The sequence below is a fragment of the Cylas formicarius genome, unplaced genomic scaffold (genome assembly GCF_029955315.1).
Source record: "Cylas formicarius isolate icCylForm1 unplaced genomic scaffold, icCylForm1.1 PGA_scaffold_9__14_contigs__length_23061073, whole genome shotgun sequence".
NCBI classification, from domain to species: domain Eukaryota; kingdom Metazoa; phylum Arthropoda; class Insecta; order Coleoptera; family Brentidae; genus Cylas; species Cylas formicarius.
In genome coordinates, this window is record NW_026844365.1 from 81,479 (window position 1) to 97,363 (window position 15,885).

The 15,885-nt window shown below is 35.5% G+C and overlaps 1 protein-coding gene and 1 long non-coding RNA gene across 4 annotated transcripts in view; both read left to right on the forward strand.

The window, feature by feature from the left end:
* LOC132707285 (prostaglandin reductase 1-like) overlaps nucleotides 1-15,885 on the forward strand; it is a 28,707-nt gene extending 12,822 nt beyond the window's left edge. Inside the window, exons 5-6 of one of the 2 annotated variants that reach the window (XM_060679076.1) lie at nucleotides 11,943-12,045; nucleotides 15,627-15,885. In XM_060679076.1, the coding sequence (XP_060535059.1) occupies nucleotides 11,943-12,045; nucleotides 15,627-15,856 (333 nt within the window). In that variant the 3' untranslated portion in view covers nucleotides 15,857-15,885. Of the gene's footprint in view, nucleotides 1-11,942; nucleotides 12,121-12,306; nucleotides 12,439-15,626 lie in introns of those variants that run through there. The other variant, XM_060679077.1, reaches the window with a different exon arrangement.
* LOC132707590 (uncharacterized) lies at nucleotides 7,393-11,425 on the forward strand. Of its 2 annotated transcripts, XR_009619752.1 has the most exons (7): nucleotides 7,393-7,832; nucleotides 7,882-8,074; nucleotides 8,125-8,293; nucleotides 8,347-8,548; nucleotides 8,879-9,016; nucleotides 9,075-9,250; nucleotides 11,131-11,425. It is a non-coding gene; the product is annotated as an uncharacterized LOC132707590 (long non-coding RNA). The 2 variants fall into 2 exon arrangements; XR_009619751.1 differs by having other exon boundaries at nucleotides 7,882-8,293.

Below are 15,885 nucleotides of genomic sequence, written 5' to 3' on the forward strand. Positions count from 1 at the left end.
AAATATCTATTTTACCAAAAATACGTACTCTTCTAAGATAAATTAGCTCTTTTCGAGTTTAAGAGGGCACGTATGTCAACTGTAGGATGTTTTATTTTTATATTTTCCAGTGTCTATAAATTAATAAACAACAGAAGCTTCCGAATACAAAAATTTCAACATGAGTTTTTTTTTCTTGAAACTTAAAAGTTCTAACCCCTAAAACCATATTTTTAATACGCTGGCGGACGTATAACAATCCCCAAAAATTACCATATTTAAATTGTTACTATTGACATATTTCTATTCCGAACTGAACTCAATACATGCAAAAAAAAAACTAGCGAATGTTATTTATTATCTCCGATGGGTGGATGATTGAGAAACGTTTAAATAAATCTACCTTTCTGTCTCTGTTTTTCTATATAGGTCACTCATTCTCTCTATCTGTTACTTTCCACAATCCGAATTTACACTAGGCCCCCCAAAAATCTTGTAAAATTTTATCTGCTTAACTTCTTCGCGTTGTTCATATGGCTGAATTTTTTGGGAGATATATCGTGCGTTATTTGTATTAAAATTCTGTTTCCTTTTTACCTACTTCAAAAACGTAAGCGAGCATTTTTGGTTGTTTTATTAAACAAAAATTGATACTAAACAAGATCCGTCTCTCCGACCTCAGCCTCCTTTGATCACTCCCCAATTTTTTTTAATTAAGTATAGAAACCTCGTCGAACATATACATAATACTAGGTCAAAATGTTACGCGGTTACTCATTAAAGTCGCAATTCCGAAAGCTTCTTACCTATCTTTTTCCAGTCTTTTTTGTTTTATTTATCCGTATATGAAACACACATTGAACACAAAACTTAAACTCGTTGGCGATATTGCATTAAGCAACAAACGCGTATAACAGAAACGAACCCTTAACACAAACGCTTCTTTAAACTTCGACTGACACGTGAAACAACCCGCATTCCTACGAAAGGCAGGTAAACCAAGCAGGTCAAATTTTAAGCTACCCTCCAGTGTCGTCATAGGTTGGGGCATAGTAAATAGCGAATACAACAAAGCGGTAATTTATAATAATTTAATGTGCATTTTATTTAACTTAAGTTGTTTTGTAGAAAATGAGATATTTCTACAATTAATCAATATACTACGAGTACTTTTCCGCTTAATTACTATTTTTGAGAAACAAAAGGAAACGTTAGATTCCATTCAAACTTTTTCGGTTTTCATGATATCTCGCGTTTATTTAGAAGCTAATGGCCTGTGGCCTTAACCAGACGTTTCCAAAGCCTGGTTCTTAACAAACACGAAAAATAGAGTTATATTGCCACCGAAAATCTGAATTTATGTTTAAAAATGTAACTTCCCGTATTTAAACTATTGCCTGCATTGGCGCCTATATTTTATAGTTTTTTTTTTATCCTATTTTTTTTGTTTTGTTTGCAAATGTGTCCATTTTTCGGGTACTGGATTTTTTTTTCTCAAATTATTACAAATTACTCAAAACGGAGTTAAAAAGAGACGAGGAGAAAAGGGAAGAACCCTTATTTCTCCGACACTGACCTCCGATGTTTATAAAAATTGACGCCTTGACACCCTCCCCGTGAATATTTTACAAAGGATTTTTAAAATTTAACTTCCAAATAACGCATACTCTCGCCTAGTGTCACAGTTTTGGGCCCCATTTTGCTATGGTTAGACAGGTTTATTCTTGTACATTGTCGGGACAAAAGAAGCATCTCCTTCATCCAAATTGACTTTTTCATACCTAATACAACAGCTGCCGGGCATCATCTCGCCTTAATTGTTTCTATTGAATTAATTTTAGTTACAAAAAATTAGATGATCGTCAAAATTGGCATAAAAAGATAATCAAGATTTAATTAAAACAAGAATATGCACAAAAGAAAAGAGATAAACTCCGACACGGGAAACAAGGAAATATCGCTGAAACGGCAACTGATCTAGCGCGCGCCTTTTTTAAAAATAATAATTTTTCAAAAGAATTCTAGGCTAAGCTAAATACCTGGTGTAACAAAATATTGAAGGATCTTCATGATCCTACCTGTGAGCGAGTAGAAAATTATTTGCAAAGAGGATAAAGGTATATCTTAATATAAATAGTTTCACTATTGATAATATGTCCCCTTTTAAAATGGCGCATTATTTGATACGTACTTTTTTTTCTTGTCAGAGCTTGTCTAAAACAAAAGCGGGATGGATGGAGGTTCTCCGTCAGGTTTTTTTCCTGTCGAAACAAGTTTGTGCGGCGTTCGCTTTGGATCTGGGGAATGGGTGGGGTTATACATATATAAGCTATAAGAAATTTTAATTTTTTATTCAGTTTCCACTCATACAATTTCGTGATAAGTGCAGAGTGAGAAAAATGTCCGAAGTCGAAAATTATCCAACGCAAGCATTGGATTCGTGGGGAAGATTTGTGGTCAATGCGGAAATAATCCGCGAACAAAAATACATTTACGAGGTAGCAATTACGCTGCCGGAATTCGGACTAGAAATTACCTCAGGTCTTAGCCCAGCAAGAATCTTCGCTCCGGCAGTGAAAGTGAGCTTTCTCCCCTACGTTTTGTCGGAGAAAAGAAGCATTTCGTTCGACGAGATAGACTTCACAGAATTAATACAACAGCTTCCACTGTTATTGTTAGCAGGTCCGACTGGTAAAGTTATGTATTTAACCTGCTTCAAACTCAGCTGTCTACAATGTGATGGTGAAGTCTTGGTCAAGATTGAAAATAACGAGGGTATACTCTATATTTCGAAAGACTGGGTACAGGAATTAATTACCATAAGCAAATTGGTATTTAAAAGAATACGAGTACTGTCTCGTTTGAACTTTTACGAGTACTACGATAGAATATTGTATTTGACTATACATGAAAATTTGCTGGAAGACGCCAAAATCTTTCCGCATATAGAATATTTATGTTCTACAGAAGAGAGTGAGCAGAGCTACTGCATGGAGGACTACATGCGTTTTGGAAAAATGCAGATAAAACAAGATATCAACAAAAGGATAGCATGGGACATACCTGTGTTTTAATAGAAATTTACCTGTAAACTAATAATAATAAATGTTTTTTTAAAATTCAGTGTGTGTGTATGTTTTATCCTTACCCCCATAATAAATAGTAAAAAAAAACAAGTAATTGCGTAAAATAACTTTATTAAAGAAAAAAAAAATAACAACAAAATATAATCAAACAAAACATAGTACCACTGGAATGAAACCTTCAGAAATTACCCCAACAACGGAGATTCTCGCACATAATTTACCAAAAAAAAAATTTGCAGTGGAAAAGTCAAAGTTCAAAGCTGGCGATGCAGTGAGCATAATTCGCACAAAATCGGTTTTTGACAAAAGCTATGAAATTAATTGGACACCCCGAAAATTTCAAGATTGTTAAAGTAAGTGGTTCCTTCCCTCTTACGTATATTTTGGAAGATATGGAGGGGCGTTAAATCAAAGCTTCGTTTTATGAAGTCGATTTACAAAAACCGTACTACCAAATAGTCGATATCGACTATTATTAAAGAAAAAAAAATAACAACGATATCGACTATTTGGTAGTACGGTTTTTGTAAATCGACTTCATAAAACGAAGCTTTGATTTAACGCCCCTCCATATCTTCCAAAATATACGTAAGAGGGAAGGAACCACTTACTTTAACAATCTTGAAATTTTCGGGGTGTCCAATTAATTTCATAGCTTTTGTCAAAAACCGATTTTGTGCGAATTATGCTCACTGCATCGCCAGCTTTGAACTTTGACTTTTCCACTGCAAATTTTTTTTTTGGTAAATTATGTGCGAGAATCTCCGTTGTTGGGGTAATTTCTGAAGGTTTCATTCCAGTGGTACTATGTTTTGTTTGATTATATTTTGTTGTTATTTTTTTTTTCTTTAATAAAGTTATTTTACGCAATTACTTGTTTTTTTTTACTATTTATTATGGGGGTAAGGATAAAACATACACACACACACTGAATTTTAAAAAAACATTTATTATTATTAGTTTACAGGTAAATTTCTATTAAAACACAGGTATGTCCCATGCTATCCTTTTGTTGATATCTTGTTTTATCTGCATTTTTCCAAAACGCATGTAGTCCTCCATGCAGTAGCTCTGCTCACTCTCTTCTGTAGAACATAAATATTCTATATGCGGAAAGATTTTGGCGTCTTCCAGCAAATTTTCATGTATAGTCAAATACAATATTCTATCGTAGTACTCGTAAAAGTTCAAACGAGACAGTACTCGTATTCTTTTAAATACCAATTTGCTTATGGTAATTAATTCCTGTACCCAGTCTTTCGAAATATAGAGTATACCCTCGTTATTTTCAATCTTGACCAAGACTTCACCATCACATTGTAGACAGCTGAGTTTGAAGCAGGTTAAATACATAACTTTACCAGTCGGACCTGCTAACAATAACAGTGGAAGCTGTTGTATTAATTCTGTGAAGTCTATCTCGTCGAACGAAATGCTTCTTTTCTCCGACAAAACGTAGGGGAGAAAGCTCACTTTCACTGCCGGAGCGAAGATTCTTGCTGGGCTAAGACCTGAGGTAATTTCTAGTCCGAATTCCGGCAGCGTAATTGCTACCTCGTAAATGTATTTTTGTTCGCGGATTATTTCCGCATTGACCACAAATCTTCCCCACGAATCCAATGCTTGCGTTGGATAATTTTCGACTTCGGACATTTTTCTCACTCTGCACTTATCACGAAATTGTATGAGTGGAAACTGAATAAAAAATTAAAATTTCTTATAGCTTATATATGTATAACCCCACCCATTCCCCAGATCCAAAGCGAACGCCGCACAAACTTGTTTCGACAGGAAAAAAACCTGACGGAGAACCTCCATCCATCCCGCTTTTGTTTTAGACAAGCTCTGACAAGAAAAAAAAGTACGTATCAAATAATGCGCCATTTTAAAAGGGGACATATTATCAATAGTGAAACTATTTATATTAAGATATACCTTTATCCTCTTTGCAAATAATTTTCTACTCGCTCACAGGTAGGATCATGAAGATCCTTCAATATTTTGTTACACCAGGTATTTAGCTTAGCCTAGAATTCTTTTGAAAAATTATTATTTTTAAAAAAGGCGCGCGCTAGATCAGTTGCCGTTTCAGCGATATTTCCTTGTTTCCCGTGTCGGAGTTTATCTCTTTTCTTTTGTGCATATTCTTGTTTTAATTAAATCTTGATTATCTTTTTATGCCAATTTTGACGATCATCTAATTTTTTGTAACTAAAATTAATTCAATAGAAACAATTAAGGCGAGATGATGCCCGGCAGCTGTTGTATTAGGTATGAAAAAGTCAATTTGGATGAAGGAGATGCTTCTTTTGTCCCGACAATGTACAAGAATAAACCTGTCTAACCATAGCAAAATGGGGCCCAAAACTGTGACACTAGGCGAGAGTATGCGTTATTTGGAAGTTAAATTTTAAAAATCCTTTGTAAAATATTCACGGGGAGGGTGTCAAGGCGTCAATTTTTATAAACATCGGAGGTCAGTGTCGGAGAAATAAGGGTTCTTCCCTTTTCTCCTCGTCTCTTTTTAACTCCGTTTTGAGTAATTTGTAATAATTTGAGAAAAAAAAATCCAGTACCCGAAAAATGGACACATTTGCAAACAAAACAAAAAAAATAGGATAAAAAAAAAACTATAAAATATAGGCGCCAATGCAGGCAATAGTTTAAATACGGGAAGTTACATTTTTAAACATAAATTCAGATTTTCGGTGGCAATATAACTCTATTTTTCGTGTTTGTTAAGAACCAGGCTTTGGAAACGTCTGGTTAAGGCCACAGGCCATTAGCTTCTAAATAAACGCGAGATATCATGAAAACCGAAAAAGTTTGAATGGAATCTAACGTTTCCTTTTGTTTCTCAAAAATAGTAATTAAGCGGAAAAGTACTCGTAGTATATTGATTAATTGTAGAAATATCTCATTTTCTACAAAACAACTTAAGTTAAATAAAATGCACATTAAATTATTATAAATTACCGCTTTGTTGTATTCGCTATTTACTATGCCCCAACCTATGACGACACTGGAGGGTAGCTTAAAATTTGACCTGCTTGGTTTACCTGCCTTTCGTAGGAATGCGGGTTGTTTCACGTGTCAGTCGAAGTTTAAAGAAGCGTTTGTGTTAAGGGTTCGTTTCTGTTATACGCGTTTGTTGCTTAATGCAATATCGCCAACGAGTTTAAGTTTTGTGTTCAATGTGTGTTTCATATACGGATAAATAAAACAAAAAAGACTGGAAAAAGATAGGTAAGAAGCTTTCGGAATTGCGACTTTAATGAGTAACCGCGTAACATTTTGACCTAGTATTATGTATATGTTCGACGAGGTTTCTATACTTAATTAAAAAAAATTGGGGAGTGATCAAAGGAGGCTGAGGTCGGAGAGACGGATCTTGTTTAGTATCAATTTTTGTTTAATAAAACAACCAAAAATGCTCGCTTACGTTTTTGAAGTAGGTAAAAAGGAAACAGAATTTTAATACAAATAACGCACGATATATCTCCCAAAAAATTCAGCCATATGAACAACGCGAAGAAGTTAAGCAGATAAAATTTTACAAGATTTTTGGGGGGCCTAGTGTAAATTCGGATTGTGGAAAGTAACAGATAGAGAGAATGAGTGACCTATATAGAAAAACAGAGACAGAAAGGTAGATTTATTTAAACGTTTCTCAATCATCCACCCATCGGAGATAATAAATAACATTCGCTAGTTTTTTTTTTGCATGTATTGAGTTCAGTTCGGAATAGAAATATGTCAATAGTAACAATTTAAATATGGTAATTTTTGGGGATTGTTATACGTCCGCCAGCGTATTAAAAATATGGTTTTAGGGGTTAGAACTTTTAAGTTTCAAGAAAAAAAAACTCATGTTGAAATTTTTGTATTCGGAAGCTTCTGTTGTTTATTAATTTATAGACACTGGAAAATATAAAAATAAAACATCCTACAGTTGACATACGTGCCCTCTTAAACTCGAAAAGAGCTAATTTATCTTAGAAGAGTACGTATTTTTGGTAAAATAGATATTTTTTATATTAAATATTTGACCGATCAATGTAATTCGTCAAGCAGAAACCGAGAAGAAAAGTGACGCCTGTGGTGTTTGCTGACAATCCGACCCTGCTTCGTGTACAAATGCAATGACATTTCGGCAGGGCTATAGGCTACGAAACCTTTCAAACTCGAAAAGGACGAACTGTTTTAAAGAAAAAAGGTACTTCATTTTTGGTAAAAGTAATAGATAATTTTTTTTTTCGCTAAATATTCCACAGATCGATGTAACTCGTCAAGCAGAATCCGAGAAGAAAAGTGACCGGGGGTGCTGTTTGCTTACAATCCGACCCTGCTTCGTGTACAAATGCAATGCCATTTCGGCAGGGCTATAGGCTACGAAACCTTTCGAACTCGAAAAGGCGCTACTAATTTTGAATAGGTACTTAATATTGGGTAAAAGTAATAGATAAGATTGTTTTACATTAAATATTTGACAGATCGATGTAACTCGTCAAGCGGAATCCGAGAAGAAAAATGACGGATGTGCTGTTTGCTGATAGTCCAGAACGGCTTCGTGTACAAATGCATGGCGGGGAGACCAGAAAGTTTTCGAAACTGCGTGAGTGGAAGTCTGCGTTGGACAAATTTTGAAAATATCTGAAGGTTTAACGAATTTTGGAGAATTCGACAGAGCTACAGACTACGAAACCTTTCGAAACGAACACACGTGTCCTGTTGAACTTGAAAAAAGACGAAATTATTTTTAAAAAGGTATATTGTTGCTAAATAATGGATTTTTTTTAATTAAAATATTTGACAGATCATGGTAACTCGTGAAGCAACATCTCAGAATTGAATCGGGGAACGAGGAATCAAAAAAAGGTTAACAATTTGGATCATTTTGGAAGATACATACGCCGCGCTTTTCAAAGCGGACAGACGTGCCCTTGTCCAACTGAAACGAACACACGTGTCCTGTTGAACTTGAAAAAAGACGAAATTATTTTAAAAAGGTATATTGTTGCTAAATAATAGATTTTTTTTTAATTAAAATATTTGACAGATCATGGTAACTCGTGAAGCAACATCTCAGAATTGAATCGGGGAGTTGTGTATTTGCTGGCAATCCGGGCCTGCTTGGATCATTTTGGAAGATACATACGCCTGCGCTTTTCAAAGCGGACAGACGTGCCCGTGTCCCACTTGACAAAGGCGGAATTATTTTAGGAAAGGTATATTATTTGTAAAAAAAAAATATACAATTTTTAAGTAACATATTTGACAGACCATGGCAACTAGTAAAGCAGAATCCGAGAATTCAATCGGCGGCTGTATGTTGACTGACAAGAATATAATTGCTGTTAATCCGGCCCTGCTTCTTGTACAAATGCATAGTGGGGAGACATGAACATTTTTCGAAATTGCGGCCCTATCCTCTTGGGATTCTACGTTGGACAAATTCTGAAAACGACCCAGAAATATAATTGGTGAGAAAATAGTTTTTTTTGTTGTGTTAACAGTTAACAATTTTTTTATTTTGGAAATAAGGGGTTTCAGTGTGTACTGGTAATAGTGAATCAATTTAATGACCTCAGCATCTCTAAACCCCCCATCTTGAGACGCGTTAACGATCCGGATCGAGTTACGTCGCGTAATTGTGTCACTTTTTTAATTAAAAAATGAAAGAGATGTACCTACCATACTTTAGAAACCCCTACTCCCCTTTGGAGGTGATGAAATAAGTTTTGGCATAAAATATAAGTTCCTCGTATTACTTTGATATAAGTATAAGTCTTGCCTGTTTTTTTTTTTAAAAGGAGGTTCAAACCCGTGCGAGGTGAGGTTTGATATATGAAACAGACCAGTCATGGGGACACGAGATATGGAAAGTTTCAGCGTAGTCGTCGCCACATTGCTGCCAACACTGCATATATAAGGAATCACGAACCATTCAGGTAAAATTTTGAAAACACATATTTATGGCAATATAGAACCTCTCTTTTTTTTTAACAGGAATATTGAGACTTAGACCAGTATCTTTTTAAGTAGGCATGTGGGGTAAAGAAGACGCAGAAGCTTCAGTCGGGTACCATCGGTAACGTAGGCGATTGATATATTTCCACCACTACATATGTTGGATTGGAATTTCCCATTTGATGCTTTGACTGACTAAATGAGGAAACTTGGAGGTAAGCTCTTACGGAATTCTATCGAAATATGTTTAGTAACATATTGGTGCATTACTCTGTCTTCCAGTCAGTTTCACATAAACTTTGCACGTATTATAGAAATGCCACCTAGTTTTTTTGTGTTAATATTATTGAAAGTAGTAGCTGGTAGCTGTAGTCGTAAGCCCAGAGAGTCTCTGTTTTGAACATAATACACAAAATTGGGCGTTCAAAAACAATAGACTGCATGCCTTTTAGAGTCGGCGTAAACTATGGTCATATACCCCTGATCAAATTCAAAACTACAAAATCGTTGTGTCTCTGCATTAAAAATAATAGTAAAATTTATTGTAGGCACCTAGTAGAGTATCGAAAATTTCCATTTTTAGTGCCAAATTGGTTACTCCAGTAAATTCCAACTGTTCTAATTTTTTTTTTAATAATTTATGATGTTAGTGAGTTTCATTGCAATTATTTGTTACTTAAATTTTCTGCGTATTAAACCATAATTAACAATACGCTATTCGTTAACGCAGGTAGAATTAATGACGCTGACTGACCTGATTTTGTCCAGGGGGGCGTAGTACGGTAGTTTGTACTGTGATGTTTGGTAGTTTGGCAGTGAGCTCTCATTTATGAAACTGGGGAATGTTTCGTTATCTTCAAATCGTAAACACGTATCATTAGAATTATATTTTTAAAATATTGATTAGGACATGTACTAAGTAACTAAATGCTCTAGCGAAAATATTCACACATATTGCGGAAAACGTACAAATTTAAATTAGAGAAAATTAACTATTTTTAGAGGTTGGTTTTTCAAAAAGGTGGGGATTTAGTTAAAGAACAGATAGAGACTAAAGGGAAGCTCTATGAGAAAAGTTAGAATTAAAAAGTCGATGTTTTCGTGTCATAGCGAAAGATGGATTATTATTAAAAATAATACTTGCATTAATTGTTGTCACCATTTGTGAAAAATATGGAAAATATCCTCTAGGTTCGCATACCTTTTTTTAAATTTTTTTAAGGTGGCTAACAAAATACACAGACAGAAAAGTTTAGATCCTGTTCGTTAATGTAGCGCATAGAAAAAAATTAGAAAAGAGAACGTTTCGTGTATGGCATACGTAGTTAGTACGGAATATTAATCTGAAGGCTGCAAGACAGTGAAAGAGTGATGCGCTTAAGTGTGGTTCAGAGGGGTTATTTGGGCTGTAGAAGTTTTTCTTTGAACAGGGTTCAAATAGCGTCTCCTAGAGCGTTAGCAGAGAAGAGTATTACAGTATTTAATATAAGCGTCCAGATTTCATTATTGTTGAGATTGCATAGAAACACACTTTCATGTAGTAGTCGCAGCAGCTTTAAAGTATATGACTTTTTAGTTAAGATGCCTTTCGAGTTTGCTTTATGGCTTGATAGGAAATTAAAGGGTAGATACAGATAAGTTACGAAAAAAAGTATGTACACTATCCTCAAAGATCAGCAATAAATAAAAGAAATTGATGAAATAGTAAAGTTGACTGCGATATCTTAAAATCATCAATAAGATAGATAAATTAAATTAATTTTGAAAATATTAAATAATAAAAACAAATAATAAAAATAGCAAAGAAAATCAAAATCATCAATAAGATAGACAAATTAATTTTGTAAATATTAAATAATAAAAATAAAATTATAATAGTAAAGAAAGCCTACCACGGCCACATACACATAATATTTTCGACATATGAACTTTTCCCAGATAAATAGTCAAATATTTCACGATACCTTAAAACAGAAGCATGCGGAAATATGTATGAAGTTAACGCACGGTAGATTGCTTAGTAAATTAAAAAGGTATATGGTTTCTAATATCCTACTTTATTAATGAAAATTTTAACCAGCTTTTTGTTTTGCAGATATTATTGGTGGTGCCTGCCAGCTTCCAGTTCCGAGAAAAGAAATCCAACACTTTTCGTCTTTATTTCCCCTGTCCTTTGTGCGCAATAAAAGTACAGTTTGTACCCGCGTGGGTACACATTCGCAGAACTATATGTTTTTAAAATAAATGTTTTGGTCAATATTCACTAGGTGGGGTTACCTTATTAAAGAAAATCTTATTCCAAGAGGGGACACTAGTTTACATTCGAACCGCTAGAGGGTGCAGATGGTCACGCGAACAATATGATCAAGTCTCATTGACGCCATTGCTTTTCTTAGGGGTGGGAAAATATCTGGGCTCTGATTGGCTTCGCCGCCATCGCAAACTAGAGGTGGGGAGATTGATTAAACCCCATTGGTGCTTGCTTATCCAATGGGAGCCAGTTTCAAGGGATTATGGGTAAAGGGGGAGGAGCTAGAGAGTCGTGGGTAAGGAGGACACCCCACAAAAAGGGAGAGGAGTGGGGGAAGCCTATATTATACTTATTCACTACTACCATTTTAGGCTAGCCTTTATTTTTTAACGTATTTGTAACAACGACATGGTGGACTATAATATACTCCACATAACTTTGCTTTAAGAGCCGTTTCAGTTTTTTGTGAAACCGGCCTTACATTCGGTGAAGAATTATACTACCCAAAAATGTCAGATTAACACGTTAATATCATTATTGCAGTCATGACCCTTTATCATGTGTCGGAATATACCGGGTATTATAATATCTACAGCACGCGTTATATTTTGTGAAGTTTTCCGGAATTTCCATCAACATGTCACATCTTTTAACAGGTTGGCGGAGAGATTAGTACGATAGTCTTGAACAACATGAACGCGTACGGGAGAGTGTCAGTCTGTGGTTCGATTTCCGGGTATAATGACAGAAGCACCAAAGGTGAGATACAGATGTGGGCCGCGTCTGAACTTCCGGTAAACTTGGCTCCTTGTCCGGAGTTTTATGTAAACAAATGTATAGCGTGTTTCACGGTTGATGGTTGACGGTTGAGTTGCGTAAGCGGCAATGCTCCGTCGATCGAAAATAAACCCTACAACGTTGCCGCTTCTTGGAAAAAGTAGCATCGACGTGAACATTTTTTTTGATAAATGAATTATAGTTCATAAGCACCATTAACCGTAAAACACCCCCAACATTTAGATGTTGTCTGGATTAACCCCAGTAGACACGATGCAATTTCTAAATGTATTTCTGAATTTCTGCATCTTGAATCCGAAAGCATTGATGGGTACTAAGCGAGGTTGATGAAGCTTAGTATAAACTGTGGATTTGCTGGCAAAACCGGGGAAATTAAATCCCAAATAATACAGGAGAAAACGTCATCCAAACTAAAACTGACAACCCTTCCCTGCAACAAATCTTAAAGTGAAATGGAAGACAACAATGGAACGATGGAAACAACAAACAAGTAAAATTAAATTTCATTGTCGACACAGACACTTCAGTAAATATTATATCAAAGGAAATATATTACAAGTATTTTTCCAAACCACTAGCAGATGATTGCAGCAATTTTTTTAAAATAAACGTACAGCATCTGTTTAGAAAATGTAGTTGTAATTCAAGGGGAATCAAAACGTCTTCTCATCCATCAGGCATCGATAGATTTAATCACGTAATACAACGCCACCCAGAACTGCTAAAATGAGCTGGAAGATTAGCAATCTCTCTGTTACTAACAAACATTGTTGAATACCACTTCATCTAAGAACCAAAATTGAACCAGAGCTCAATCGACTGGAAAAGCAAGATATTGTAAAAAAAAGCAACTGGACCAGCACCTTCGGTTTAACCTGTAGTTATGTAGGTATGTACTTCAGAACATTCCCGGAAGCATAAACATTAGCGATGACATTTTAATGGCGCTTTAAAAAGAGTGAAGAACAATCAACAAGGGAGTACATCCGGATCCAGGCCAAGTTCTTAGCATCTTTAATTTAAAAAGTCCTGCAATTTGTTAGAGACCACTATAGTGCTGTGAGAATTAACACTCAAAAATATTACCTTCAACTTGACCTAACAACATGGGGCAAAGGATCGAACGGATCGATCTTTCTTCCGGGGAAAACCGAGCATCGACGAGGTCTTTGCGAGATTTAAGAAGTAATTTTGAGGGAACGAACAGACAATTGTCTCAATTCGGTTTTCGGATTTATTTTAAGAAAAAATCCATACGATGACCTTTAGCAGACGCAAACTTATCCATAATGCTCTGATTGAAGTTAGGTATGCTTTTTTTATGAGTTTAAAAGTTCTAATAAAAGTTTCACTTAGCTCCGTATTTTGAGAAATAAAATCAGAAAGTACAATTGCTTTAATTCTTCTACGTACGGAGTTTGAGCTCGATGGAAAATGCGTAAGTTTTGATCGTCTCTTAAAATTTTTGTTCAGGAAAACAAGCACTACATTGACTGTACCCTTCAGAAAAAAAATGATTGGCTTCGACTAAGTGGCCTGTAAAGCTGAATCGTTCCTTTGCTTGATATTCCGCAGAGTCCGGCGCTTTGCGTTAGATGAAGATTTCTAATTTCTTTCAACTTAGTTTCAAATTATAATATACATTTGTTTGCGATAACAACGTCCATTTCTCTTTCTAAAACTAACCCAATAACAAGTCAACATGTGGTATTATCTTCTAAAATAAGTTTAGCCAGAACATGAAAATATTTTGACATACCCTGATGCTTGGGAAGTAGTGCTAACGTTTCTGGGATTTTTTCAATTGTCTCCAGAATGTCGTCTTTATATTCATATAAGATACAAACAACCCTGGAATTAAAATTACATCTTCCTTGTAAATTTGCAAAAAAAATTCGGACATTCTTTTATGCGGATGCCGAGTTTAACATTACCAAATTTAATTGATATGCTTAACAATGCACGTATACAGCGTGTTCATAAATCTTTTTAATAATTGCATGCACCCCGTTAGATGATCCGCTCAAAACTGATGCACATGTTGCATGATGCATATGTTTGTGCAATGAGTGTGTTTTTGGTTAGTTAGTTTTTACCTCTTACAACATATCTAAATACAATTGCCCATTTGGAATTGATTTGCTAATTTCATCAGCAATAAAGCAATACATACAGTTGCTTTTCCCATATGTTGAGAGCGCCGTTCAACTCAATATCACGCCGATAACTGAGCACCTACGTTTACCGTTCCAAAAAGAGAATATTGTAAAACATTCCTCGTGTGTTTTGCCGACGATGTATGCTCCTTGATGCGGTCCTCTGAATGATTTAAGTCGGTAAAACCATTTTTCGTTCATGAATCTTCTCCGCCGAATAACAAACAAGAAAGTCAATAAAAGTCAGTTTTTTGTTAGACATTGATTGTTCTATTTTTAAATTTGGAATAGGCCTCCTCGCTTTATTTCTGCTTTTTCGATTAATGATCGACTACAGAAAGGCTTTGAAAGTAAACTCTCAACAGAATTTAATTTAAGAATTATAAAAAATATATAATTATTAGCATTTTACCTACAGTTTTTGGGGGTTGTGCAAACCTGCAAATCTAAGGAGGAACCGCCACTGTTGATTCGATACCGGAGTATCGTCGATGCCCCTTCATAGTAGCGATAGCTGAAAACGACATTGTAATAATCGAGTTCAAGCGGTAAAACTTCCTAGAGAAAATCAGACTGTTCATCGTTCATATGTAACAAATGTATATTATCATTCGAACCCGGAATGAACGTCAGTTCTTCAAATATTTCATCCCTCTCGTCTAAATTTGTTCCACATCTTCGTCGAAAGTCAAGATCAGTAGAATCATATCTAGACCATTTCTTAACGAAGTTTCGGAATCTCTCGAAGGATTATACAAATAAGTCGGCGCAACCAGCTCTCCTAAATGAAGCGGATACCTCAAAGTGGACATACTTTGCGTCTACGAAGGATGTCGTTTGCCACGTTGTCTAAAATTATCCGTATACTATTCAGAAACCAAAATTGCTCGCTCATTAAAATGGTTTCAAGTATGGGGACGGCAAATACTTACATTGTGTGCGGGGTTTAAGGGTAAAAGTGGTTTCCCAGCATTTTTTCCTCTAGTGAAATAATCATTCCAAAGTTTTAAAATTAGCGCTTGCTCTTTTTCAAGAAATCGTTTGATCATACGCTAAATTTAAAAATTTTTATCCTCACGCGCAGTTCAAAACTGACAAACAAAATTGCTGTGTCAATTTAAGACATCCAGTAAAGAACTAGATAACGATGCTCTAACTGGACTTTATACATTTAAAACGGAAGAGGTGTCTAACGAAAATTTCAATGTTAATATAACAAAATAAGAGCTCTTAAGTTTTTACTATAAATTGTCTAGCAATATAAATAACGCACATTCCAAGTATATTCTTTTTCTAAAACAGAGCCATGACTTCACTTCGGGAGCCAAGTTCACCGACCGGTTAGACGTTAGTCGTGTCGTTGACGCCAACATTATTTGTTTTTAGCGAGCATTGTACAGTTCGCAATGGTGGGGAAACAGTTGAAAATGGAGGGGTTTATAACGGGCAGGTGGAAGGACAAAATGCTGGACGCGTTTCGGAAAAATTTGGAGTGGATCAACGAGGGGAAGCTCAAATACAAGGAGACCGTCACCGAAGGTTTCGAGAATATGTTCACCGCGTTCGCGGAAATGCTGCAAGGCGCCAATATCGGCAAAGCCGTCGTTAAAGCTTAACCGGTCTAGTTAGTAAAATGACGATGTAA